General features: G+C 43.8%; 2 protein-coding genes and 1 long non-coding RNA gene across 15 annotated transcripts in view; 2 read left to right on the top strand and 1 right to left on the bottom strand.

Annotated features, from left to right (window-relative positions):
- NUDT5 (nudix hydrolase 5) overlaps positions 1–17,925 on the top strand; it is a 1,423,229-nt gene that overhangs the window by 315,272 nt on the left and 1,090,032 nt on the right. The gene's annotated exons all lie outside the window — the stretch shown is intronic.
- Positions 1–17,925, bottom strand: part of LMNTD1 (lamin tail domain containing 1) — a 237,970-nt gene that overhangs the window by 191,133 nt on the left and 28,912 nt on the right. For 11 of the 13 annotated variants that reach the window (XR_014502106.1, XR_014502107.1, XM_083399817.1 and 8 more), the window contains exon 1: positions 2,843–2,949. The exons of the other annotated variants lie outside the window; for them this stretch is intronic. Coding sequence is in view for 9 of the 11 variants with exons in the window: in XM_083399817.1 (XP_083255943.1) it covers positions 2,843–2,872 (30 nt within the window). In the remaining 2 variants the exon portion in view is untranslated. Of the gene's footprint in view, positions 1–2,842; positions 2,950–17,925 lie in introns of those variants that run through there. 13 annotated transcript variants of the gene reach the window in all.
- On the top strand, positions 9,525–10,836 carry LOC310658369. Its single transcript, XR_014502281.1, has 2 exons — positions 9,525–10,017; positions 10,515–10,836. It is a non-coding gene; the product is annotated as an uncharacterized lncRNA (long non-coding RNA).

The raw sequence follows: 17,925 nt of genomic DNA, 5'->3' as shown, positions 1-17,925 counted from the left end.
GACTTTGGAGGCCCTGTCACTCATGCAGCTCACCCCACACCTGGGCGCGCCACCCCCGGTGCCCAAGCGGTTTCCTCCACCCCTTGGCAGTTTTCCTCTATCCCTACAACATTCCTGTACAAAGCAGATTTGGCAAGGAAGGTGAATATGGCAGATTTATTTCCTGTTTATGTATATCCCACCAATTTCCATCCTGAAACCCAAGGTCACACCTGAGGAAGTCTCCCATCTAGGCACTGACTTGCTTACACAGCGAGGTCTTGTGTGCTTTTTTTTTAAAAAAATGATTTTTATGAAAGATTTTTTTTGGTGTACAAAAGTACATGCATTTTCTCTTTTTCAGGTTGTAATGTCTTTTCTATAGGTTAGTTACTGAGCATCTCACGGGGTCTTTGATGGTTTTGTTGTGAGAACATCAGTCAAAGACATTTAAACCTATTTTTCCATTTGTGAAAATGTACATCTCTCCCAAATTCTTAATCATCTTACAGCTGCAATGACTACACATTTGTACAATTTCATAGAAAACTTGTGGCTCATATTCACCCGTGGGATGGAGATCAGAACTGGAGGCTAGTGAAAGAACAAAATGGCATTCTGAGGATGGAATTGTTATCAGCAGGCAGGAAGCAGCTCAGGGAAGCTGCATTCCCCTGATACTGCAGGTAAAGTTAAGAGAGCTGGGGCACCATTGAAATGCTCAAAGCAACTAGAGTGTGTCTGGGCATTCAGAGCTGAAGCTGTAGCAAAAGCAAACTGTCTAAGTAAAAACAACCCTCCACCAACTGCTGATTTATTCATCACCATGCTTTCTATGGGGTTTTCATTTCCAATGGACTACATGATATTTCATAAAGTTACACCGAGAAAATTTAACAACTTATGGATCACTTCCCACGTTATTTTAAAATAGCCGCTTCTGGGTAGGGGTGAGGGAAAAGATTGCCTAAATTGCAAATGAGTGTCCATAAGCTGGTTATGAATACAATATTTAAAGTCCACATTTTAATACTAGACCAAGGAGCTAACATAAGCATAGAACGGCACAAGCTTTTGTGGGCTAAACTATAGTCAAATGGTTCATCTGTTGATTGGCTTGGATAGATTCCTACCTTGTTGCCAAAAGCAGTGGTTTAAAAACAATATTAGAATCTCTCCCGACTGCCCCACAGTTCTGGGTTTCCATAAAAACAAGCATTAAACCAGAAAAACTGCTTCTAAGTCAGTTTACCATGCATTAACTTCCTTCAAATGTAACAATAAGCCATGGTTTATGCCACAAACTACCCAGCATCTGCAGTCTTTCATAGGAGCCCATAGGCAGGGACAACCCACTGGCAACCCTGCCATACATTTTATGGCCTCTTGGCAATGTGTGGCTGCACTTTGGTCAATTGCTTCCACTTTCCTCTTCCATTGGTGTGAATGGGAGCAACAAGCCATGAAGCCTTGCCTTGCCGTGTGATGTGAATTTGGGGTTGAGGTTCGTTTCTTTCTAACAAACCATAATCGGCAAGCCAACAACAACAACAACAAACCTGGCTTCATATTGGTGAGCATTTGTAGTTTGCTAGAGGAAACAAACCATAATCCCATACCACCCAACTTTTTCCAGCCCCCAACCGGGATGCATGTCTTTGGCATGCACCCCTGGAAGAGTCATGTGGCCCACACCTCGCCTCGCCCTCCCAAACAGTGCATTTTTTGGGTTCAGAGTGCCAAGGTGAGAGCACTCAAGATGGTGGCACCCAAAATGGCTGCCACAATCTTGCATGAACCAATGGAATGTCCCTGTTTTGTGGGACTTTGGGAGGTATGAGATCCCTGGTTCAGACATAATTACAAGCCAAGGCTTCATGGCTTGTTGCTCTTGATCCTGCCAAGGAAACCAGAGTATTTGTGCTGTGGGCACCATCTCACTGCTATATCCAAATCAGCCAAACCCTCACTATGGTTTGTCATTGCATGCAAACTGGTTCATTCTCTGAAAGCAATACAAACAGAAAGGGTGACAAGGATAACAATTTTTCTGAGGGAATGACAACCAATATTACATGATTAAATTGTATTGAATAAAAACAATATGTTTTCATGTTGTAAACATTCAAAATAAATGTTGCAAATACCCAGTGCTATTTTTCTAGAAAAAGAGGTGCTGGAATTCACCATAAACACCTCTCTCGTTCTCTTAGAATGCCAATGGCACCCTGAAAATACCATTTGTTTGAATTTAACGCTGACCACTGCAAGGCATATACATCCTAATGAAGATCATTACCCTTCAGTTTTGCCAACATTCTTTAAAAGATTCCTTATTCAAAACACGGAATAATCTTATGGGACTGAGAAAACTAAGCTCTTCCCTGTAGGCTAAGCTGAAGATTCATGTACTGTGACAATTACCAACATTCTTGAACCAAAAAAGGCATTAAAAGGCACACCTGGCAACTGCACACTGGTACGCTTAATACTTTGCTTTCACCTATAGTCATATATAACCATGCAGGAATAGCAAACCCATCTATTACATTTTTACTAAATTCACATGGAAAATAGACTTGAACAAGAAAAGGCATATTATTTGTGAAATAACCTGTCAGTATTCTCTTACCTTGCTCCTGTCCTCCCCACAACAAGCCTGTACAGAACCTCCTAAATTATCTTGGGTGCAGAAAGTCATGTCTTCTGTTTCCAAGAACACAGGAAGCTTTAACAACACAAACCCTCTATGATAGATCACATTTCCTGCAGTTAAGGTTGCTACCAATGTTCAAAGGGTTTCTACTTGGAGAAATGCTTTTTCTAACAAAGCTGGCACAGGTAAAGAAAGTACTGGCGATACTTTGTCTCCCTTGTTCCATGAGACCAGCATAGCAACAAACAACACTGAACACTCAAACAAACAGGATGCCTGTTTTCCTGTACCATACACTGGCAGACGACACAACATCCATGTTACCTAGAGACCACACAATAGCTTCATTTACATTCACTCAGCACTTTCATTTCCAGAGCTGCTTAAAGAAAAGCCCTTATTTTCAAAAGTTTTTCTAAGTCAGCAGGGGGGGTGGGGACATCTTGGTTTGCCTAGTTCAGGGGTCAGCAACCTTTTTCAGCCGTGGGTCGGTCCACCGTCCCTCAGACCATGTGGTGGGCCGGACTATATTTTGAAAAAATAAAATAAAAAACGAACGAATTCCTATGCCCCACAAATACCCCAGAGATGCATTTTAAATAAAAGGACACATTCTACTCATGTAAAAACACGCTGATTCCCAGAACGTCCACCAGCATCAATTCTTCGGCGATCAGCCTTCTTTATGGTCCAGCTCTCACTTCCATACATCACTACTGGGAAAAGCATAGCTTTTACTATACGGAACTTTGTTGGCAAGGTGATGTCTCTACTTTTTAAGATGCTGTCTAGGTTTGTCATTGCTTTTCTCAGGCGCCTTTCGCATGATGAATTCAGCATATGTTAAATAAGCAGGGAGACAATATACAGCCTTGTCGTACTCCTTTCCCAATTTTGAACCAATCAGTTGTTCCATATCCAGTTCTAACTGTAGTTTCTTGTCCCACATAGAGATTTCCCAGGAGACAGATAAGGTGATCAGGCACTCCCATTTCTTTAAGTTGCCACAGTTTGCTGTGGTCGACACAGTCAAAGGCTTTTGCATAGTCAATGAAGCAGAAGTAGATGTCTTTCTGGAACTCTCTAGCTTTCTCCATAATCCAGCGCATGTTTGCAATTTGGTCTCTGGTTCCTCTGCCTCTTCTAAATCCAGCTTGCACTTCTGGGAGTTCTCGGTCCACATACTGCTTAAGCCTTCCTTGTAGAATTTTAAGCATAACCTTGCTAGCGTGTGAAATGAGTGCAATTATGTGGTAGTTGGAGCATTCTTTGGCACAGCCCTTCTTTGGGATTGGGATGTAGACTGATCTTCTCCAATCCTCTGGCCACTGCTGAGTTTTCCAAACTTGCTGGCATATTGAGTGTAGCACCTTAACAGCATCATCTTTTAAAATAGTTCAGCTGGAATACCATCACTTCCACTGGCCTTGTTATTAGCAGTGCTTTCTAAGGACCATTTGACTTCACTCTCCAGGATGTCTGACTCAAGGTCAGCAACCACACTACCTGGGGTGTACGAGACATCCATATCTTTCTGGTATAATTCCTGTGTATTCTTGCCACCTCTTCTTGATGTCTTCTGCTTCTAGGTCCTTACCACTTTTGTCCTTTATTATGGTAATCTTTGTACGAAATGTTCCTTTCATATCTCCGATTTTCTTGAACAGATCTCTAGTTCTTCCCATTCTGTTGTTTTCCTCTATTTCTTTGCATTGCTCGCTTAAGAAGGCCTTCTTGTGTCTCCTTGCTATTTTTTGGAAATCTGCATTCAATTTCCTGTATCTTTCACTATCTCCCTCGCATTTTGCTTGCCTTCTTTCCCCCGCTATTTGTAAGGCCTCGTTGGACAGCCACTTTGCTTTCTTGCATTTCATTTTCATTGGGATGGTTTTCGTTGCTGCCTCCTGTATAATGTTGCGAGCCTCCATCCATAGTTCTTCAGGCACTCTGTCCAGCAAATCTAAATCCTTAAACCTGTTCCTCACTTCCACTGTGTATTCATAAGGGATTTGGTTTAGATTGTATCTTACCGGCCCAGTGGTTTTTCCTACTTTCTTCAGTTTAAGCTTGAATTTTGCTATAAGAAGCTGATAATCTGAGTCACAGTCAGCTCCAGGTCTTGTTTTTGCTGACTGTATAGAGCTTCTCCATCTTTGGCTGCAGAGAACATAATCTTTGCTGGTCCAGGGGGGAGGTTACTGTGGGGCGAGGTCCAGGACCTGAGTCGAGGGTTGGCAGACAGTCCTCCACGGGTGAAGTGGGGTCCACAGCGAGGAGCCAGGCAAGGACAGGAACTCTGGGGGAACCGGACTGGGTGCTGGCCAAAACAGCTCTTCAACGACGTTGCTCCCGCAACCTAGGACCGGGCTGACAGCCTTTATCTTCTCTGAGGCTAGGGCCGGTCCCGGCCCCCAGGAGACCTGCCTCTCCTGGCCTTAAGGCAAGCACTCCTCCTGGGAGAAACCAGTTCCCTCCGCCTCTCTGCCCTGAGCCTCTGCAGTTCAGGAGAGGCTGAAGGGTTACTGGCACCAGGGGGAGACTCACCTGTAGGCACTGAGTCCTCAACCACCTCCGGAGCCAGAGTGGATTCACCTGGTGCCTGCTCCTGAGGATCCGGCACAGGTGCAGGCACTTCAGAATCAAGGCCCTGCCCCAGTTCAGCCTGCCCTGGAGGCGGGGACTCCTGTGCAGGCTGGGATTCCTCCGGTTCAGCCTCTGAATTGGATTCCCAGGCCATCACACCATCAATCTGATTTCGATGCTGCCCATCTGGTGATGTCCATGTGTGGAGTCGTCTCTTGTTGTTGGAAAAGCGTGTTTGTGATGACCAGCTTGTTCTCTTGACAGAACTCTATTAGCCTTTGCCCTGCTTCGTTTTGATTTCCAAGGCCAAACTTGCCATTTGTTCCTTTTATCTCTTGATTCCCTACTTTAGCATTCCAATCCCCTATAATGAGAAGAACATCCTTCTTTGGTGTCACTTCTATAAGGGCTTGTAAGTCTTCATAGAATTGAAGAAATTCTATAAGATCTTGTAAGTCTTCATAGAATTGAAGAAATTTCAGTTTCTTCAGCACCAGTAGTTGGTGCATAAACTTGGATTACTGTGATGTTAAAAGGTCTGCCTTGGATTCGTATCGAGATCATTCTATCATTTTTGAGATTGCATCCCAGTACAGCTTTCGCCACTCTTTTGTTGACTATGAGGGCCACTCCATTTCTTTTACGGGTTTCTTGCCCACAGTAGTAGATATGATAGTCATCCGAACTGAATTCGCCCATTCCCGTCCATTTTAGTTCACTGATGCCCAGGATGTCAATGCCATCTCATTTTTTACCACATACAACTTACCCAGGTTTATGGTTCTTACATTCCAGGTTCCTGTGCAATATTTTTCTTTACAGCATTGGACTTTCCTTTCGCTTCCATGCATATCCGCAACTGAGCGTCCTTTCGGCTTTGGCCCAGCCGCTTCATCAGCTCTGAATCTACTTGTACTTGTCCTCCGCTCTTCCTCAGTAGCATGTTGGACGCCTTCCGACCTGAGGGGCTCATCTTCCAGCATCATAACTTTTATATGCCTGTTGTCTTTGTCCATGGAGTTTTCTTGGCAGGGATACTGGAGTGGCTTGCCGGTTCCTCCTCCAGGTGGATCACGTTTGGTCAAAACTCTCCACTATGACCTGTTCATCTTGGGTGGCCCTGCATGGCATAGCTCATAGCTTCTCTGAGTTATTCAAGCCCCTTCGCCACGGCAAGGCAGTGATCCATGAAGGGGCTGATGCCTGTTGGCAAGAAAAGCTAGACCAATTTATAAAGGGAAAGTAGAATCGGCAGTCATGCAAGGTTCTCACACTTCGTCATGCTCACTTTGTTGCACAAGTCTCATCAAGTCTGAACCTATTCTCTTTCTGGTTTAGCCATCCATTAATTCATCACAATGGTCTTCTACCTATCCTCCAAAGAGCCCAGGAGATGCAACCAGAGTTAGTGTCCTGATGCACAATTGGAGATGGCAGGTTCTGCTGCACCCCACTGTACACATATTTGTGGGTACCTCTTCCATAAGCTATATAACGGACTCAAGCTTTTGCACAATTGCACCGGTTTGTGTCCGAGTTACTTTCCCATCCCTCTTTTGGAATTCAAACTAAGGAGCATTGTCTACATCTAGCACTTCCTCTAATATATTATTAAGTTGTGGAATGAATTTTCTAGCAAGACATTTTTCAGTGGATGCTATACTTCAAAGTAAATCTTTTGTTATATTTGTTAGCAAACTTTCCAAACTCATGGAAATCAAGCAGTCATTACTCCCCCCCCCCCGCCTTTTCATATTATGATGTGAACAGCAGTTCCAAAAGGGTAGTTATGTTGGGTTATGAGAAACAACAAAGGGTCTTTTGGCACCTCAAATATTTAGCATGAGCCTGTGTGAGTCATTTATTTATTTATTAAATTTATATACCTCCCTTCAGCTGAGGATCACAGAGTAGTTTACAGTATAAAAACTCAAAAATATATAACATAATAACAAACAAAACATGAGATGTGGGATCACCTAAAAAGGTATGGAATATACATTTTGACCACAGAAATGAGGCCACGAGATCAAGCAATGTAAGAGTCAGCAATAGATATGGGCAGAAATAAATATATAGAATCATGTCAAATGAACAAAGATGCTAAAGAAGTCATCAATGAATGAAGAGAGGGACTTACAGACTGTTCTAAATCACCCACAAATATGTTGGCATGCTCTGGAGCAATGCAACTACCCAACACAGTGCCCTGAACCCAAATCTGTGACATTTTGCTGCTGAGCACTGCCAATTTGTCCTTACCTCACAACCGTTTCAGTTTGGGGAGGAATGGGTTGGATCAGAGTAATTTTAATAAGGAAAGTTGTGCAGGGAGAAAGAGTCAACTCCCTCTCCCTCATGTCTTATCTGGACTGGCCCTTCTCCAAAGCCAGTGTTTAATATAAAGAGACAGATGCATTTATACAACTTCAGATTAACATGTAGTTTGAACTTATCATTATGGAAGGTGTAGAATCAGAAAACATCAGACAATGCAGAGATGGATTTAGGGCAGCCCGACTGGTTCCCCCGCCCTGGTGCCTGTGCAGAATGGAAGGTGAAGGGGAGGGCACATCGAATGATGGCCTTGCACAGAGTGCCACTAAAAACTGAAAGACCAAAGTACACCCCTGGACAACGCAATAAAGTTTCACCATGATTGTCTTGTATATCTTTTCCTTACATGCAGGCCACATAAGGTAGCCCCTTATCCATTGCCAAAAAAGGGGACACGATAGGATACAAATTAGCATGCCTAGATGCAAATTTAGAAATAACTATTATCATTTAAACACAAATACACTATACAGTGGTGCCTCGCAAGACGAAAAGAATCCGTTCCGCCAGTCTCTTCGTCTTGCGGTTTTTTTCGTCTTGCAAAGCAAGCCCATTAGCAGATTAGCGCTATTAGTGCTATTAGCGGTTTAGCGGCTATTAGCGGCTATTAAAGGCTTAAGGGATTAGCGGATTAGCTGCTAAAAGGCTATTAGCGGCTATTAAAGGTTTAAGGGATTAGCGGATTAGCTGCTAAAAGGCTATTAGTGGCTTAGATCAACTGATAAGCGGCTTAGATCAGCTGTTAGGCGGCTTAGCCATCAGCTGTCAAGCGGCTTAGCTAACAGCTGTTAAGCGGCTTAGGGGCTTGGGAAAAAGGGGGGGAGGGGGGAAAAACCCCAGGAATCGCAAGACATTTTCGTCTTGCGAAGCAAGCCCATAGCAAATTCGTTTTGCGAAGCACCTCCAAAACGGAAAACCCTTTCGTCTACCGGGTTTTCCGTCTTGCGAGGCATTCGTCTTGCGGGGCACCACTGTACAGCAATGGCTGTTGGGTCAGCGCTGCTTACCTGGCCTCCCATTGCTGCCGTGGCATTGCGTATTAGGAAGGCAAGGGACAAGGTGTCTGTTAATGAGGATGGTGTGGTACAAATGCACCAGCAGGAACACCAGAGTGGCTCTGCTGGTGCACTTGTACCACACTGACCCCTCATCCCTCCACACATGCCACATCTGTGATGATGACAGGAGGTTGGGTAACCAGACCTATCCCACCAACTGCCACAGGCTTATGATGGAAAAAGTTGAAATTGCAAATTGTGTAGTCAGCATTTGTGTTAGAAAGCTGAAAGGGGAAAAGCAAAACTAAATCCCATTCAGGTGAAAGGCAGCAACTAGGTGCACCATTGTTATAGCAACTTACACCAGATACATGGAAAAGTCTCAAAATGAAATAGTTGTAAGCTTGCAGGAATGAGCCTCATAGGGTGGATCTAGATACAGGGGGATGGGGGTGGGTGGGACCACTATAAATAAGTCAGAAATTAAATTATTATAACAAAAAAAAAAGGGGGGGGGGAACGTTATGGAAAATGGCAAAGAAATTTCCCTGCTCTCCAGTGCCACCTGGTGTTGCATGCTTATAACACATTTGAAACAGTGGTGGGGTTTCAACTGCCCCATTCCTTGCCTGAACAGCCTCTTCCCTCATCATGTCCTGTGTGCTCTGATAGATCTGTTCATTCCTTTTCACCTTGCCCTTGCTCCTACCTTGTGGGTGGCACCAAACCCCATAAATTGCTGGCCTCCTATTCTGGATCAATCCCCTGGCATCCTGCCTCCGCCACACACTCCTCAGAGCCCTGCCAGTCCCTGACATCTGGTGTGTACAGCATTTGTACACAAAGGGTATTTTCTAATACTGAAATTCCACTCTGGAAGTACCAGATTTTTCCATGTATGGCTTTTTACAATTAAAAATAAATGTGAAAAATGGGGGTCATCTTATACATGGATAATGCAGGGGAAGGGACAGGTGATTGTTGGCAGCCGGGAGCAGGAGATTTTCAGCAGTGATTGGGCAGGTGATTGGAGTCTGCGGCAATCCCCCCCCCCCCAAGGAGCTCAACAACTCTGGGCAATCTAGACTTCCGTTTTCTCCCATTACATCCAACCCCAGTAATGCAGGTTATCAGAGATGATAAGGGGTAATTATCCCTGCTATCCCCCCCCCCCCCGGGTAGGGGAGGACTGGCCGTCACCCACAGATTGTCCGTAATCTGCTGCTTGCTGCATAATGCGGGGGCAGGGATGCTGAGTGCTGAACATTGTACGAATTGGGCACTCTTGAGAGCCATTCCAGTGAGCCAGGAGATCCCTGTTCCTTAAAATTTATCAAAATTCGGACTAAAAAATAGGCCTGTTCTGGATGGAAGTACATAAAAAGATCTTGTAAACTTACCAGTCACCGGATGCTAAAGTTTGGGCTTGAAAGAGGCTCTCATCCTTACCCGTGGATTTATGAGGTGAGTGGCTACCATTCTTTTCTACTCATTATTTGCTATTTCATGATTTGGTGAACCTTTGTATGGATTATTTTCATATTTGGATCAAGGAGAAAGTGACGGTGAATTTTGGGTTCTTGCTGCTGGCTCTCCTAGGGCCCAGGAGAGTTGGCCCGGATCTTAAAGGAATTGAAAACTCTGATGGTGTTTCCTGCTTGGCAGGGGGTTGGACTCGATGACCCTTGTGGTCTCTTCCAACTCTATGATTCTATGATTCTATGATTCTATGAAAACGATCTTCACGTAATTACTGACTATGAAGTATATCCCACCACATTGTTTGTCATTGGAGATATATATTTGAAACATTGGCTCGTTAAGAGAGATCTGAAAGAATGCTATGTCATAAATTTTATCAACTGAAGGAATTTTGGAAGAAAGGAAGGGCTACCCAGAGGACTGTGTCTTAAAAACAATTAGTGGAAAACAACATGGAATCTTTTTTTTGCCTCTTGCAGGTTAACAGATATATGGACTTCGTTAAATAAGATAGTGAGTCATACACCAGTGACTTGATGGAGAAGATAAGTACGGTTAAGATCGGAACTATGAAAGTGGAAAACAACAAGGAAGAAAAGCAGAAAACAAACAAAGGACATTATCTCTCGATATCCAGAACATGGGAAGTCCCCTTCTGAATTTATATATATATTTAATTTGGAGTGTTTAATTGGCTGTATTGTTTGTATTATGATTTGGTATGATTGGAATTGATTTGTCATTAATTGGAAGGTTTTTAATTGACAATGAATAAAAATTATTTTTTAAAAAACAAAACAACTCTGGGCAATCTCCCCCCGTTTTCTTAATCTGGAGTCCCCAAAAAATAGGGGTCGTCTTATACACGGGGGCATGTTATACACGGAAAAATATGGTATATCTGTTATATTTGAACTTGTTTCCTTTGCACTGGAAGGGGTACCAAACTTCAAATAATGTTGAGGAACAGCTGCAACGATTGGAAGCAAGACATGAGAGAAATAGATGTGATCTATCCCATGGTCCCTATGGTTGCACCCTTAATAGAATCATAGAACATGTGAAGAACATCTTTTCACCACCTGGGGGGGGGGTGTTGTTTACATTGCTTGCTGCAAGTGTCCCCACCCCAATCTGTGTTACTCATCTAACTGACTTAAATGGATATTGCTGCAGGGGGTACCCAAGGGTTGGCAAAACTGGTCCCACCAGGGGCACAGGCCCAGATGGGGGTGCAGAAAACATCGATTAGACTATGGACTGTATGTGTGTGTGACACTCTGCCGCTGTCACAGCAAGATCAAACATGGGGAAAGCTTCCTGTCCTTGCACCATGGTCCTTCCTCTCACCTTGCCCTCACTCTGGATGCTTCAAGTACAGTGGTACCTCGGGTTACAGACGCTTCAGGTTACAGACTCTGCTAACCCAGAAATATTACCTCGGGTTAAGAACTTTGCCCCAGAATGAGAACAGAAATCAGGTGGTGGCAGCAGCGGGAGGCCCCATTAGCTAAAGTGGTGCTTCAGGTTAAGAACAGTTTCAGGTTAAGAATGGACCTCCAGAACGAATTAAGTTCTTAACCCAAGGTACCACTGTACTTGGGTTGTGTAAAATGTCGTAATTTCTAATATGACATTATGGTAAAGTGTTTTTCCCCCAAGGGGGGGGGTGGCTCCTTGCCAAGGGCACAAGGGACCCCAGGGACACCTCTGCCTGGCTGGTTGAGAGGACCATGAAGTCCTTCACTTAGGATTGTCACGAATCCAGTGCTGGTGCACTAGGCAAGGACTGTCAATGTACCACTGGCACAATCACTGTGTTTGTCCACATGGGTATGCAACGTGACTCTATGCCAAAACAATGCAATGCACATGGATCAATTCTTCCATCTTTGGAACTACCCCACCCCCTTTTTTTGGCTGAGCTACACCAGGCGAATGCATTCCAGTTTTTAAACAGTTGTCAATTTCTCTCTTTCCCCCCTTTTGTAAGGACTTTGACTTGAAATGTTAATCTGCTTCTTGGAAATCTCCACAGCCCCAAGGTTTGTTTTTTCTTCAGTGAAAAAATAAAGAGATTAAAGGCCAAGGTTAGCATTCTGACATAGCCAGAGCTTCCCTCGGAAAAATAATCTCAACAAAAGAAAACCATTCATTATTTAAAATATATTGCTTAGGCCTCACCTCTCCTCCTTTGTTGCTTCTGTAGCAAGACCAAGAAATAATGGACGTGCCACAGCTAGAATGATTTTCTTGCTTCAATGTATGTAGGTTTCTCTTTCAAGCCAAGTCTGCCTTTATCTTGGTTTTATAAATATACAGAGGCACCCTGGGTTTGACAATGCTTTCAAAATACTCATTAAAACAGCTCTTTACTTTTTGATTGGAGATAGTCCCTCTGAAATGTTTTCTTTATTTTGGATGACCTATTATTACTGAGAAGAATAGAACACATTTATTCCCTTCTTCATGTGCACACAGCCACTTGTCAATATGGAAATTCAAATGACTTGCTTCAGTGTAGAAACCCAAAGCCTTTGCACAGTATCATCCCAGGAGTTGCTGAAAAGTTCAGTATACTGTAGCTTTAGCAGCCTATATTAGTCAAAAAACACTGTTTGAGCTAGACCTGGAAGTTGAGGAAGCTGCTGCTCGAAAAGCAGCAACCAGAGGAGATAATAATAATAGTAGTAGTAGTAACAGTAATAATAATAATAATTTATTATTTATACCCCACCCATATGGCTGGGTTTCCCCAGCCACTCCAGGCGGCTTCCAACAAAACACTAAAATAAAATAACTTATTAAACATTAAAAGCTTCCCTAAACAGGGCTGCCTTCAGATGTCTTCTAAAAGTCTGGTAGTTGTTGTTCTCTTTGACATCTGGTGGGAGGGCGTTCCACAGGGAGGGCGCCACTACTGAGAAGGCCCTCTGCCTGGTTCCCTGTAACTTGGCTTCCCACAGTGAGGGAACCGCCAGAAGGCCCTCAGTGCTGGACCTCAGTGTTCAGGCAGAATGATGGAGGTGGAGATGCTCCTTCAGGTCTACTGGACTGAGGCCGTTTAGGGCTTTAAAGGTCAGCACCAACACTGAATTGTGCTCGGAAATGTATTGGGAGCCAATGTAGGTCTTTCAAGCCCAGTGTTATATGGTCTCGGCGGCCGCTCCCAGTCACCAGTCTAGCTGCTGCATTCTAGATTAGTTGTAGTTTCCAGGTCATCTTCAAAGGTAGCCCCACATAGAGCGCATTGCAGTAGTCCAAGCGAGAGATAACTAGAGCATGTACCACTCTGGCGAGACAGTCTGCGGGCAGGGAGGGTCTCAGCCTATGTACCAGATGGAGCTGGTAAACAGCTGCCCTGGACACAGAATTGACCTGTGCCTCCATGGACAGCTGTGAGTCCAGAATGACTCCCAGGCTGCTCACCTGGTCCTTCAGGGGCACAGTTACCCCATTCAGGATCAGGGAGTTCTCCACACCCGCCAGTCTCCTGTCCCCCCAAAACAGTACTTCTGTCTTGTCAGGATTCAACCTCAATCTGTTAGCCGCCATCCATCCTCCAACCACCTCCAGACACCCACACAGGACCATGACCACTTTCACTGGTTCCGATTTGAAAGAGAGGTAGAGCTGGGTATCATCCGCATACTGATGAACACCCAGCCCAAACCCCTTGATGATCTCTCCCAGCGGCTGCATGTAATGTTGAAAAGCATGGGGGAGAGGACAGAACCCTGAAGCACCCCACAAGTGAGAGCCCAGGGGTCTGAACACTCATCCCCCACCACCACTTTCTGAACATGGCCCAGGAGGAAGGAGCGGAACCACCGTATAACAGTGCCCCCAGCTCCCAGTCCCTCTAGACGGTCCAGAAGGATGTTAATGGTTGATGGTGTCAAAAGCCACTGAGAGATCCAGCTGAACTACGAAACAGCTCTCACCTTTGTCCCTAGCCTGCCGGAGATCCTCAACCAGTGCGACCAAGGCAGTTTCAGTCCCATGATGAGGCCTGAATCCTGACTGGAAGCGACTCCCCTGCTCCCCGGTAACCTCGCAAGAGCCCCGAGAGCGAGCGGGGTTGAAGACGTGGCACAGCGGAAACGATTGCTTCCTTCAAAGCAGCAAAGCTCTGAGACTGGTGATCGTGAGTGGGCAATTCCTTCATAAAAAAGATTGAATAATTTGGAACTGCAAGTACTTACAAAAATAATTCGGAAAAGATCGGGAAGAAAAGGGACTTAAAAACGGAGGTCGGTCCCCTTTGTTGGAGAAGGCGAAAATCGGTGCGCAAGGACTGAAGCCTTAAAGGAACGAAAAACTTTTAAAATCCTGCAAGCAATTTTGACCCCCTACTTCAGGGGTAAGGTAAAGGTAAAGGTACCCCTGCCCGTACAGGCCAGTCTTGACAGACTCTAGGGTTGTGCACCCATCTCACTCTATAGGCCGGGGGCCAGCGCTGTCCGGAGACACTTCCGGGTCACGTGGCCAGCGTGACATCGCTGCTCTGGCGAGCCAGAGCCGCACACGGAAACGCCGTTTACCTTCCCGCTAGTAAGCGGTCCCTATTTATCTACTTCCACCCGGACGTGCTTTCGAACTGCTAGGTTGGCAGGCGCTGGGACCGAACGACGGGAGCGCACCCCGCCACAGGGATTTGAACCGCCGACCTTTCGATCGGCAAGCCCTAGGCGCTGAAGTTTTACCCACAGCACCACTTCAGGGGAAGAGGGGTATTTGAGCTTTGGATATAACTTTGGGAAGTTTGTGAATATGATTGAGACCTCCCCATTCGGCAGCGGACCACCCGGGAGGGAAGACTAGTCTCCATTGTGATGTCACAATGGAAGAGGAAACATTCAATCTCCGTTTCCACTGACTTGGCTACAAACTTTCCTGTGCTGCCTGGCTACAGTTTAAACTGGCTAAAACGTGTCCCCTTCCCTCAGAATAAGGGGAGTTTATGACAATTTTCTCTCTGCCATTTTTGTCTTTGTTATCTAGCTAGTTTGAAAGATTAGGGACACAGCTTCTGGGCCGGCTGCAGTGGGATTGGTGGAGGGAACTTGTTTTTCTCCTTCACTGCTCCCTACTGTAAGACTGACCTTGACATTCTTAAGCTATTATGAGCTCAGAAAAAAATGAGACGTGGCTCTAAAAGTCAGCAATTTGAGGAGTCAGTGATGTCAATGTTAACTGACATTAAAGAAGGTCTAACTCGTAATACTGCAAGTATAGATAAATTGGAAAAAAAGATTGAACTTTTAAGCACCAAGTTGAAAGACGTGAAGGATGAGGTAACCACACATGATACAAGGTTGGCATAGCTGGAGACTGTTAGAGTGCCAGACTTGGAACGGTTGCAGTATGAAAATGCTAACTCAATTGCCTTCCTTCAGTTGAAGGGAAAAGAATCGTATTTGAGATTGAGGGGGGCCCCTTTCTGGAAGAAGAAAAACTCAGAGAATCTTTGATAGGATTTTTTGTGGAATGTTGGGATCTGAAAAAAGAGGAAGTGGAAGCTTGGGTAGAAAAAGTATACAGATTTGGGCCTAAAAAGGAGACTAAAATAACTTATGACTGTATTGTGGTATTTAAGACTAAGCAGCAAAGAGACATTATTTTGGGTAAAAGGTAAAGGGACCCCTGACCATTAGGTCCAGTCACTACCGACTCTGGGGTTGCGGTGCTCATCTCGCTTTATTGGCCGAGGGAGCCGGCGTACAGCTTCCGGGTCATGTGGCCAGCATGACTAAGCCACTTCTGGCAAACCAGAGCAGTGCACGGAAATGCCGTTTACCTTCCCGCCGGAGTGGTACCTATTTATCTATTTGCACTTTGACGTGCTTTCAAACTGCTAGGTTGGCAGGAGCAGGGACCGAGCAATGAGAGCTCACCCCATCACGGGGATTCGAACCACCGACCTTCTGAACGGCAAGTCCTAGGCTCTGTGGTTTAACCCACAGCACCACAATTTTGGGACGTTATTTTGGGACATCTCTACAAAAAAGGCCTCAAAATTCAGGATAAATGGGTGGTGCTCTTTAAAGAGATCCCACACCAATTTTTGAACTTGAGATCCAAATACAAGGATTTGACAGACATTCTGAAGAAAAAGAATATCTTTTTTAGGTGGGAATTTCCGGAGGGCTTATCCTTCAAATTTGAAGAAAGAAAGCAAAAGATAAAGACTGTTGAAGAGAAGGGCAGCTTTCTCCAAAAGCACTCGGTAGAACTTGGATTACAAAGCTCACAGCCGCTGGGGGTGGAGGCAGCTCCCCCCTAAGTAGACATTATGGCATTGAGAATTTATTCATGGAATGTAAATGGCTTGAACTTACCCCAAAAAAGGAAAAATATATATATCATATTTTGGAAAAACAGAATTTGGATATGATTTGTTTACAGGAAACACACATTACAAGACTACATAGAAAAATATTAATAAATAAAAGCCTGGGTCAAGAATTTATTTCTTCTGACAAAGTTAAAAAAAGAGGAGTGGTTTTCTATATTAAGGAAAAATGGAATCCAAAATTGGCTTTTAAAGATGAGGAAGGAAGACACATAGCAGTTGAAATTACAGCGCAAGGCGAAAAATATTTGCTACTAGGAATCTACGCACCTAATGACGGCAAAGTGGAATTCTTTAAGAACTTGGAAACAAGTCTTATGGAATATACGGATTACAAATTAATATTGATGGGGGACTTGAATGGAGTTGCATCTACCCTGATGGATAGGACTCAGAGATCAAAGGTATCAAACTCTGGCAGACTATCTAAGACAAATTTGATTTGTCAGACATATGGAGAATTAGAAATCCAATGGAAAAATATTTTTTTCTCAGATGCAAACCAAGTATTCTCGAGAATAGACTACTTATGGATATCCAGAGACTTGGTTCCTAAAGTAATAAAAAAGGAAATTTGCCCTAAAACATGCTCTGATCATAATACAGTTTCTATGGACTTGAAAATGTTTGTACAGGGCTCCTTCAGATGGAGAATGAATGATGATTTGTTGAGAAGTACTTCAATTGTGAATAAAGCCCAAAAAACCCTAAAGGACTATTTTGAACTTAATATGAATCAGGGAATGGAAAAAGGGTTATTTGGGATGCCAGCAAAGCAGTAATGAGAGGGTTTCTGATACAACAAAATTCTATTAGGAGAAAGTCACAGAATAGAAAAAAGATAAAATTATGGACCAATTAAAAGATAAAGAGAAGAAGCTCAGAGGAATTTGCAGTTATAAAAAGAAATTAAGGCTTTACAGATTCAATACTCACAGATAGTAAACCAAGAAATAGAATGGAAGATAAGAAGGATGAGACAAAGAAATTTTGAATCTGCAAATAAATGTGGGAAATTATTAGCCTGGCAGTTAAATAAGAGACAAAAGCAAAGTGCTATCACAAATATTGTAACAGAAGAAAAATCTGTAGAGAACCCTGGAGACCTAAGAAAATGTTTTTTCAAATATTATAAACAACTGTATAAAAAGGACAAAGAGGATTTGGCAAAAATTGAGCAATTTATCAAGATTAATGGTTTGCAGCAGATTCTGGATGATAAAAAGATCTTACTAAAAGGTTTAATTACAAGACAGGAAGTTGAACAGGCAATAAATTCAATGCAACTTGGCAAGACACCAGGACCTGATGGTCTATCAGCGAAATATTATAAGAAACTGAAAGATTGGCTTATTCAACCTCTGGTAGAAGTAACCAATTCAATTTTGCAAGGGGGCAAAGCACCTAAAACCTGGAAGGAAGCCTATATTACTCTGATTTCTAAACAGGGTCAAGATAGATCCAATGTTAAAAACTATAGACCAATCTCCCTACTCAATGTGGATTACAATTTTTTTGCAAATATATTGGCTAAC

This window comes from Podarcis tiliguerta, assembly GCF_965153285.1.
Source record: "Podarcis tiliguerta genome assembly, chromosome: 10".
In the NCBI taxonomy this organism is placed as follows: domain Eukaryota; kingdom Metazoa; phylum Chordata; class Lepidosauria; order Squamata; family Lacertidae; genus Podarcis; species Podarcis tiliguerta.
This window is presented reverse-complemented; position numbering and strand designations above follow the sequence as displayed.